The sequence below is a fragment of the Macaca mulatta genome, chromosome 1 (genome assembly GCF_049350105.2).
Source record: "Macaca mulatta isolate MMU2019108-1 chromosome 1, T2T-MMU8v2.0, whole genome shotgun sequence".
NCBI classification, from domain to species: domain Eukaryota; kingdom Metazoa; phylum Chordata; class Mammalia; order Primates; family Cercopithecidae; genus Macaca; species Macaca mulatta.
The window spans coordinates 239396163-239405994 of record NC_133406.1 but is presented as its reverse complement, the minus strand read 5'-3'; the positions used below and the strand labels follow the sequence as shown (position 1 = coordinate 239405994).

General features: G+C 63.6%; 1 protein-coding gene across 9 annotated transcripts; it reads left to right on the top strand.

Annotated features, from left to right (window-relative positions):
- Nucleotides 1–668: 668 nt before the first annotated feature.
- Nucleotides 669–9806, top strand: SCNN1D (sodium channel epithelial 1 subunit delta). Of its 9 annotated transcripts, none has more exons than XM_077980939.1 (16): nucleotides 1381–1525; nucleotides 2897–2975; nucleotides 3889–3999; nucleotides 4167–4994; nucleotides 5617–5969; nucleotides 6356–6563; nucleotides 6666–6856; nucleotides 7034–7122; nucleotides 7199–7362; nucleotides 7465–7563; nucleotides 8027–8144; nucleotides 8232–8310; nucleotides 8391–8448; nucleotides 8654–8712; nucleotides 8824–8899; nucleotides 9011–9806. In XM_077980939.1, exons 4-16 carry the CDS (start codon nucleotides 4683–4685, stop codon nucleotides 9365–9367), a joined length of 2163 nt encoding a protein of 720 aa, XP_077837065.1. In that variant the 5' UTR covers nucleotides 1381–1525; nucleotides 2897–2975; nucleotides 3889–3999; nucleotides 4167–4682; the 3' UTR covers nucleotides 9368–9806. The 9 variants fall into 9 exon arrangements, with proteins under 9 accessions (XP_077837078.1, XP_077837036.1, XP_077837050.1 ...); XM_077980945.1 differs by having other exon boundaries at nucleotides 4167–5001; nucleotides 5624–5969; XM_077980952.1 differs by lacking the exons at nucleotides 2897–2975; nucleotides 4167–4994 and adding an exon at nucleotides 669–785 and having other exon boundaries at nucleotides 1072–1525.
- The last annotated feature ends 26 nt before the right edge of the window (nucleotides 9807–9832 follow it).

Sequence of the window (9832 nt, the reverse complement as noted above, 5' to 3'; positions counted from 1 at the left end):
CCAGACAGTGCAACTGATGCCCAGGGCTGAGGGGCCTCTGCCTGGGAGGCTCTTCACCTGCCTGGGTACAGGACCCCAGAAGGACCCCAGGCCACTCCTGGCCTGCCCACGCCCACAGGAATCCTGACCTTGGGCTGCATGTCTGTTGCACCAGAACCCTCCCAGGGCTGACTCAGAGTGACCCTGAGTGGGGGATGCTCACCCCAGGGGAAGAAACTGGGCTCTGGGGTAGGAGGTCCTGGCTGGGGTCCCACAGATGCCAGGCGCCTGCCATCTCCAGGGCGGCGCTGGCATGGGAGACAACACTGCTCCCTCATTACCTGTGGCCTGGCTACCTTAGTGGCCCAAAGGGGTGAGCTCCCAGCCTTGCTCGGTAAATGGGGCCTGCCCATCCTTCCTGGGAAAGGGCAGAGGCATGGGGCCAAAGGGAGCCAGGAATGCCTGTCCGTCCCTTCTCTCATTCAGGCTCACGTGATCATGGTGCAGTGACCACAGGACCCCCACATGCCAGGAACTGGGTTCGCTTCACCCCACCCCCTGCACCGGGCCAGCGAGGGGATGACCCAGAAGGGGGGAGGACCATTTGGCTTCACCAGCACTGGACATGTGCTCTGTGGCCACCCCCTCTGCCTCCTCTCTGGCCCGACAGGGGTGTGGGACGGGTGACTGAACCTCAGCCCTTCAAGGCCTTCTCCAGGGCGATGGGAGGAGAGTGTCGCCGGGAGCTGCGAGATCCAGCTGAGATGTGCTTGGACTCAGGCCCTGCAGGGCTTGGGTCATTGAAGGTGTGCCCTGCCCCCCGCCATGGCTCCCCCTCCCACAGGAAGCCGGGGGCCGTGCTCCTTGCAAGCTGCCCTTTGGCTGGACCGGGCCCCTCCGGCCGGACTTGGGCTCTCTCCCTCTCTGCACCAAGGCTGGGCTCTCTGCCAGGCCGGGCTCTCTGCCAGGCCACTCCCAGGGACACAGGGAGGCGCAGGCCTGCTTCCAGCCACAATCGCTAACAAGCACCTAGGACCTTGCCCCTGGCTGCCAAGTAGCCCCCGGGCCATGTGTGCCCTGTCTCCTCGGCAGGTGCGCCCACAAAGCCGCCCAGATGTGGTGGGGGAGATGCCCCGGGCCTGTGCTGTGTCCGGGGGCCCTGCCGCTGGCCTGTGGGGTCTCCGTGACATCAGCTCCCCCTGCCACGAGCTTGCAGAGGCGCCCCAGCTCCATGTAGCACTCGAGGAAATCAGCGCAGAGAGGTTGAGTAACTTGGGAAGGCCACACAACCAGTGACAAAGCTGTGATTCTCACGGGCCTGGGTGACTCCAGCACGACTTCCCTCTCCGGGACGTCACTGGTGGCAGCTGCTTCCTTCCAGAGCCTGCAGGAGGTGACCTCATCCTCCTCAGAGCCATGGCTCTGCTGCTGGACCCTGTGGGGCTGGGCTCCCCCAGCCAAGCCAGGGACCACTTGGGGCAGGATGTCAGGAACACGGAGCCCACCCTTCCAACCTGGGCCCGGCTGCGTCTGGTCATCTGGGATGGTGAGGCCACCTGGATATCTAGGGTCCCACAGTAGACAGGGGTGGGGTGGTCCGGGGGGACGGGGACACCTGCTTTCCACACACAACCACACTGGGGCTGAAGATGCCAGCCTGGGAGACTGTGATTTGGACCCTGACAGTAGCATGTGGTCTTAGCATGTGTGTGGTTTTAGCGTGTGTGAAGTCTTAGCATGTGTGTGGTTTTAGCATGTGTGAGGTCTTAGCGTGTGCACAGTCTTAGCATGTGTGTGGTCTTAGCATGTGTGAGGTCTTAGCGTGTGCATGGTCTTAGCATGTGTGAGGTCTTAGCATGTGTGAGGTCTTAGCATGTGTGTGGTCTTAGCATGTGTGAGGTCTTAGCGTGTGCATGGTCTTAGCATGTGTGAGGTCTTAGCGTGTGCATGGTCTTAGTGTGTGTGAGGTCTTAGCGTGTGCATGGTCTTAGCGTGTGTGAGGTCTTAGCATGTGTGTGGTCTTGGTGTGTGTGAGGTCTTAGCATGTGTGTGGTCTTAGCGTGTGTGAGGTCTTAGCATGTGCATGATCTTAGCATGTGTGAGGTCTTAGCATGTGTGAGGTCTTAGCGTGTGCACGGTCTTAGCATGTGTGAGGTCTTAGCATGTGTGAGGTCTTAGCATGTGTGAGGTCTTAGCGTGTGCATGGTCTTAGCATGTGTGAGGTCTTAGCATGTGTGCGGTCTTAGCTTGTGCACGGTCTTAGCATGTGTGTGGTCTTAGTGTGTCGTGAGTCACTTTCTTTTTTTTTTTTGAGACGGAGTCTCACTCTGCCATTCTCCCGCCTCAGCCTCCCGAGTAGCTGGGACCACAGGCGCTGCCATCACGCCCGGCTCATTTTTTGTATTTTTAGTAGAGATGGGGTTTCACCGTGTTAGCCGGGATGGTCTCGACCTCCTGACCTCATGATCCACCCTCCTCGGCCTCCCAAAGTGCTGGGATTACAGGCGTGAGCCACTGTGCCCAGCCGTCGTGAGTCACTTTCATGTGTGCCAGCATCTTGGTGTGTGTGGTGTGAGTGTGGACTGAAAACATGCTGCGCCCTTAGCGTGTGACACGTCATATTAGCGTGTGATGCGTCATCTTAGTGTGTGGTGTGGTTGGTGGCGGCTGTAGTGTCCAGCAGGGAGGGTGAGCCCCTGTGCCCACTCAGGGGAGCAGGTGCCGTCTCCACACCGGGCCCTTGGTGGTTCCCACATTAGCACCTGTCCCAGTGGCTGGGCCTCTGGTCCCGAGAGACACTGGATCTGGGAGCCGAGGTCCCCACCCAGTGTCTGTCAGCCACACACTCTTGTGGTCAGAGCTGCAGGGAAGGGAGGGAGTGCTGGGAGCCCACAACAGCCCCGGATCTGAGTTCCAGGAGCCGGCAGAGAAAGATGGGGCTTCCGGGCCCGGCGCGGTGGCTCAAGCCTATAATCCCAGCACTTTGGGAGGCTGAGGTGAGCGGATCACCTGAGGTTGGGGGTTCAAGACCAGCCTGACCAGCATGGATAAACCCCATGTCTACTAAAAATACAAAATTAGCCGGGCATGGTGGCACATGCCTATAATCCCAGCTACTGAGCAGGCTGGAGCAGGAGAATTGCTTGAACCCGGGAGGTGGAGGTTGCAATGAGTCGAGATCGCGCCACTGCACTCTAGCCTGGGCAACAAGAGTGAGACTCCATCTCAAAAAAAAGAGAGAGAGAGACAGAGAGAAAGAGAGAAAGAAAGAAAGAAAAGAAAGAAGGAAAAAGAAAGAGAGAGAGAGAGACAGAGAAAGAAAGAAAAAAGAAAGAAAGAAAAGAAGGAAAAAGAAAGAAAGAGAGAGAGAGGGAGAGGGGGAGGGAGGGAGGGAGAGAGAGAGAGACAGAAAGAGAGAAAGAAAGAAAAGAAGGAAAAAGAAAGAGAGAGAGACAGAGAAAGAGAAAGAAAAAGGAAAGAAAGAAAAGAAAGAGAAAGAAAGAAAGAAAAGAAAGAAGGAAAAAGAAAGAAAGAGAGAAAGGGGGGGGAGGGAGGGAGAGAGAGAGACAGAAAGAGAGAAAGAAAGAGAAAGAAAGAAGGAGAAAGAAAGAAAGAGAGAGAGAGAGAAAGAAAGAGAGAGAGAGAGAGAAAGAAAGAAAGGCTTCCAAGGGGGTCTCAGCCCAACACTGCCCTCCCCCTCCCTACAGAGGCTACAGCCCCTCACGCTCAGCCGGGGTCAGGACCTCGGTCCTCCCCTGCAGGGCTCTGGATGGGAAAGGCCTGCAGAGGGACGGGCATCTCTGTCCCCCAGGAATTCCCCTTCTGGGTCCGGGGCAGGTGTGACCGCCCTGGCTGGGCCCTCCCTCGCCTGCAGCACGGCCCCACGCCCAGCCGGCCTGTTTTAAATAGGAGGCCACAGGCTCCATCCTGCTTCAGAGCTGCCAGCTGCTCCCAGCTGCTGAGCGCCTGAGCGTGAACGGGAGAATGGAAGCAGCCGCACAGGGGGGGTCCCACCTCCAGGTACGGTGGGGCGTTGGGGTGAGGGGGGTTGTGGTGGGGGGCTGGGGTGAGGGGGCCCTGCCTCGAGGTACCGTGGGGGGGTTGGGGTGGGTGTGGGGGGCTCCCACAAGGTACCAGGGGCTGGGTTGGGGGGTCTCCTTCCGACGCCTGGCCCTGTGTGCCATCAGGAACGGTATTGCATCGTGGCGACGGGGCAGGTCATCCCTGAGTGCCTCCTTACCCTGGAAAGGGTCGTGTCCCGTTGGGGGTACATGGCGTGTGCTGGAGAGACCCTGGGAGAACACTGCGCGTCCAGGCGCCGCGCACCCCGCGGGTTGCCCACACGTGAACACATGTGTTGGCCACGTGACACGGCACGGAGGCAGGTGGGGTGGAGGGGCCAGCGTCGTCCTGTCTCACACACACACACGCGCGCACGTGCACATGCAGGGTGGGGTCTGGCTCCTCTCTGACTGGGGGTCCAGGCCCTGCCTCATCTGAGAAGCCCTGGGGGCCCTGACTGGCCCTCCAGACCCCAGTCCAGAGCTCCCGCTTCTCCTGGCCTGGCAGCCCCCGCTATGGGGGATGGCGCTGCCCTGTCTATGCGCCAGGTGGAGATGAGGAGTGGGGACTGGAGTCAGACTTTCCGAGCCTCTTAGCCTCCCTGCTCAGAACGGCCGGGGGGACGCAGAGTGAGCGGAGCCATGTGCCCGCTGGTGGAGCTCCTGGCCAGGCTGCCTGGAGGCCTGTGGGGGCCACACACCCGAGGGCAGCCACCTCCACCCAGTGTCCGCAGGCCCCGAAGCTTCTGGCTCGTTCTAGCACCTCCCCAGAGTACTCAGTGCAGGCCTGGGCAGTGGGACAGGGCTGAAGCCTCACAGACCCAGACCAAGACGGACAGTGTGAAAATCCTGAAGGAGTCGTCGTGGTGTGAATCCGCACATCTGCGGCCCCTCCCAGCTGGCTGCGGGAGCTGGGCCTTTCCCAGGACCCCAGAGCCTCCAGCACAGGACTGGGCAGGCAGTGGCTGGGTTTCCTGGGGCCCTTGTGTCTCCACAGCCCGCCTCGGCATTCAGTTCAGTGGGGCCACCCTGGGCCACAGTGCCAAGCAGTGTCCGGGCCAGACGCTTCCCGGACTTGGCTGGACGGGCCTGGCACAGTCAGTCCTCAGCAGGCCACACTGGGGGCTGGGGCAGGTGCAGCCATCAGGGGCAAGAAGGGCAAGTCTTCCCCAGGGCCCCAGACCCCCATGCTGGGCCCATGGACACGCTACAGTCCTTGCCTTTTGGGTGGATCACCTGGGCCTGTGGCTCCCCAGAGGCCACCTGTAGGGACGGCAGCACAGACCCACTCAGCGCAACCCTGCCTGCAAACAGGGCCAGGCAGGGCCTGGACACTCTGTTCTCTGAGTCCTGCTGCCCCAGCAGCTCAAACTCAAACTCAGCTCCTACACTAACACGTACCAGGGCGGGTGTATCCGGGGAGAAGGGCGCAGCGTGGGAGCACCCTGCGAGGGGCTTGTCCGAGCAACCAAGCAGGCAGGGCGGGGCACGGGTGGCTGAGGGACACGACAGGCCAGGGTGGGGAGGCCTGAGTGGCTGCAGGCTGGGCCCTGCTGAGGTCGCTTTTTACACGCAGGGTGCAGCCCAGACGCCCCCCAGGCTGGGGCCACCATCAGCACCACCGCTGCCGCCCAAGGAGGGGCACCAGGAGGGGCTGGTGGAGCTGCCCGCCTCGTTCCGGGAGCTGCTCACCTTCTTCTGCACCAACGCCACCATCCACGGTACCATCCGCCTGGTCTGCTCCAGCAGGAACCGCCTCAAGACAACGTCCTGGGGGCTGCTGTTCCTGGGAGCCCTGGTCACACTCTGCTGGCAGCTGGGGCACCTCTTGGAGCATCACTGGCACCGCCCGGTCCTCATGGCCGTCTCTGTGCACTCAGAGCGCAAGCTGCTCCCGCTGGTCACCCTGTGTGACGGGAACCCACGCCGGTGAGGGCTATCGTGGGGCTGTCGGCGGGAGGGGTGGCCGCCCCAGCTCCTCGCCCCGTGACCGTCCCTGACCAAAGCCCCACTGGCCCCTGTAGCCGAGGAGGGGGCTCGGTGTGGTCAGTGCCACCCTGGAGGGACACCGGGCCTCGGGAGCCTGGGAGGAGAGGTGGGGGAGGGTGGAGCGTTCCAGAAGGAGGGAAGATGGGAGGGGCTGTGAGCAGGCCGGACTCTGGGGCCGACCTCCAATTCCAGCTCCGGGTCCAGCTCACCCCGCTGGGCATCCTGAGTGGGGGAGGCACTGCTGTCCCGACAGCATACACTGGGATGCTGGAGCCAATGTGGGGCCCCCGGGCCGGTGACTCTGACTCCAGGGCCCTGCTTCCCAGGCCGAGGCTGGTCCTCCGCCATCTGGAGCTGCTGGACGAGTTTGCCAGGGAGAACATCGACTCCCTGTACAAGGTCAACTTCAGCAAAGGCAGAGACGCGCTCTCCGCCGCCGTCCCCCGCCGCGAGCCGCGCTTCCACCTGGACCGGGAGATCCGTCTACAGAGGCTGAGCCACTCGGGCAGCCGGGGCAGAGTGGGGTTCAGACTGGTGAGTGTCCCAGCCAGGGCCTGTGGCCATCAGGGCCTCGAGTGGGGAGCGGGGCCCGGACTGCTGCTGGCCACAGAGCTGACCCTCCCTCCCCTCCCCCAGTGCAACAGCACGGGCGGCGACTGCTTCTACCGCAGCTACGCGTCCGGCGTGGCGGCCGTGCAGGACTGGTACCGCTTCCACTATGTGGACATCCTAGCCCTGTTGCCCGAGGTGTGGGAGGACAGCCACGGGCGCCAGGACGGCCACTTTGTCCTCTCCTGCAGTTACGACGGCGTGGACTGCCAGGCCCGGTGAGTGCGGCGGGCGGGGGCCACTCCCTCCATCCCGCACCCCAGAGCATGGTCACACCCCTGGGGTTCCTCGGGCTGAACGCTGGGAGCCCCCCAAGGCTGGCCACGGCCCCTCAGACCAGCGTGATGGATGCAGGTGGCCAACGTTCAGGGTCTGAGCTCGGCGTCTCATACCAGGCAGTTCCGGACCTTCCATCACCCCACCTATGGCAGCTGCTATACGGTTGACGGTGTCTGGACAGCTCAGCGCCCTGGCATCACCCACGGTGAGTGCCAGCCCCTGGCCGGTGTGGGGGCAGCGGTGTAGGTCAGGTGGCCTCACACCAGCTCTCGGCCTCCCAGGAATCGGCCTCGTCCTCAGGGTTGAGCAGCAGCCTCACCTCCCTCTGCTGTCCACGAGGGCCGGCGTCAAGGTCATGGTTCACGGCCGTAACCACACGCCCTTCCTGGGGTACCACAGCTTCAGCGTCCGGCCAGGGACGGAGGCCACCATCAGCATCCGAGAGGTGAGCCGGTCTCTGCAGCCCACCTCCGGCCCGGGCCTCCTGCCCAACCTGGGCTTTGGGGGGTGGGGGCAGGGCCCCTGGAACTGAAGCGTCCCCTCCCAGGATGAGGTGCACCGGCTCGGGAAGCCCTACAGCCACTGCACGTCAGGCGGGGAGGGCGTGGAGGTGGAGCTGCTACACAACACCTCCTACACCAGGCAGGTGAGGCTGGGCTGGGGGGCGCGAGGGGGGTGAGGCTGGGCTGACGGGGGGCACGGGGAGACTGGGGGAGGGGTCTGGGAGGGTACCGGAGGGCCTGGGAAAGGGGCAGTCCCCATGGAGGCCCCCACTCCGTCCCCTGTGTACCTACTCCATCCCCCATGTCCCCGCTCTGTCCCTCTGTCCCTCGTGTCCCAGCTCCGTCCCGCGTATACCCACTTGGTCCCCCATCCCCCATGTCCCCACTCCATTCCCCGTGTCCCAGCTCTGTCCCCCGTGTCCCCACTCCATCCCCTGTATCCCCACTCTGTCCCCCGTGTCTCCATCCCCCCTGTCCCCACTCCAACTCCTGTCCCCACTCGAACTCCCATCCCCCGTGTCCCCGCTCCGTCCCCCGTGTCCCCACTCCATCCCCCGTGTCCCTGCTCTGTCCCCCATGTCCCCATTCCATCCCCCGTGTCCCCAGACCTGCCTGGTGTCCTGCTTCCAGCAGCTGATGGTGGAGACCTGCTCCTGTGGCTACTACCTCTACCCGCTGCCGACGGGGGCTGAGCACTGCAGCTCTGCCCGGCACCCTGCCTGGGGTGAGTCCTGCCCACTGCCTCCCGCTCTGCCAGCCATGAGCCGGGGGTCATGGCAAGCCTCACACATGCCCCTGACCCCTCCCCCAGGACACTGCTTCTACCGCCTCTACCAGGACCTGGAGACCCACCGGCTCCCCTGTACCTCCCGCTGCCCCAGGCCCTGCAGGTGAGACGGGGTGTTGGGGTCAGGGCCAGGGGTCATTGCCCGGAGCAGCTGGCAGGTGACGCCCCGGCTGTCTCTTCCAGGGAGTCTGCATTCAAGCTCTCCTCTGGGACCTCCAGGTGGCCTTCCGCCAAGTCGGCTGTGAGTCCCCAAAGGGGTGGGGTGGGGGTGTGGACAGTCAGGCAGACCCCACAGGACCCACGGAGGCCACCCAAGACAAGGGCAGGGCCGGGGCTGACCTAGCCTGTGCCCTGTGGTCTCTGCCCCCACACCCACCCATGGTACCCGGGATGGCTGGGGGCATGGGGGAGCCGTGGCCACAGCAAACCTTCCCGGCTCCCAGCAGGGCTGGACTCTGGCTGCGCTTGGTGAACAGGGGCTGCCACGTCAGAGCCACAGACAGAGGTGAGTGCACCCTCACCCTCCAGAGGGGCATCCCAGCCCCTCTCCCCTTACAGCCCCCCTCCCCATCATGAAGGTCTGGGCCAGCACCCTCATGCCTCTATCCTGCCCCAGGAGCAACCTGGCCAAAATCAACATTGTCTACCAGGAGCTCAACTACCGCTCGGTGGAGGAGGCGCCTGTGTACTCGGTGAGCTTCGGCCCCCAGCCTGGGCTAGGGTGGGGGCGGGGCCAGTGGCTGGCCCCGCACAGAAGGGGCACGGGGCCCAGGCCCACCCCTCATACCCCACCCCACCCTCAGGTGCCGCAGCTGCTCTCAGCCATGGGCAGCCTCTGCAGCCTGTGGTTTGGGGCCTCCGTCCTCTCCCTCCTGGAGCTCCTGGAGCTGCTGCTTGACACTTTGGCCCTCACCCTGTTGCTGGGCGGACGCCGGCTCCGCAGGGTGTGGTTGTCCTGGCCCAGAGCCAGCCCTGCCTCAGGGGCATCCAACATCAAGCCAGAGGCCAGTCACATGCCCACGCCTGCAGGTGCGACGTCAGACAACCTGGGGCCCAGCGGGCCTCATCTCCCACAGATGATGCTTCCAGGGGCTCTGGAGAGAGTCTCAGCTGAAGAGAGTTGGGCTGGGCCCCAGCCCCATGAGACTCTGGACACCTGAACCAGACCTGCCAGGGCTGTGTGATCTCTCGGCCTGGTCCTTGGAGCTGTGGCAGCAGCAAGCTCCCCAGTGGCCCAGGGTGGGCCCGACCAGCGGCTGCAGGGCCTTCCCAGGTCATCCAGTGGCCGAGGAAGCAGCACGCGCGGCCGTGGGGAGGCAGGGCGCTGGGCATGTCAGCGCCTCTGGTCAACCACCCACCCTGCCTGGGGCGGGTCTGAAGGAGGCCCAGGGTGGAGGGAGCTTCCTGAGTGCACACGAGTGCAGCTGGAGGTGCTGACACATGGTGATGTGCCCATGCTCCGTGTGTGTCTCTGCACATCCACACGTCTGATGCACCTATGTGCGTGTGTCAATCGCTGCCTCAGCTGGGGGGAGGCAGAAGGCAAGGCGGGGCCCCCACGCCCACACGGGCTGCTCTGAAATAAAGCTGTGGACTCCACCTGGTGGCCAGTGTGTGCCTGTGCG

What these genes read in the sequence shown, in the direction of transcription:
- SCNN1D (XM_077980910.1), top strand. Translation starts at nt 1,463, where the DNA reads ATGTCAGGAACACGGAGCCCACCCTTCCAACCTGGGCCCGGCTGCGTC. An exon ending in GTGACACGGCACGGAGGCAG is followed by an intron (nt 4,365 to 5,616) that starts GTGGGGTGGAGG and finishes TTTTACACGCAG; the next exon opens with GGTGCAGCCCAGACGCCCCC. An exon ending in CGCTGCCCCAGGCCCTGCAG is followed by an intron (nt 8,311 to 8,390) that starts GTGAGACGGGGT and finishes TGTCTCTTCCAG; the next exon opens with GGAGTCTGCATTCAAGCTCT.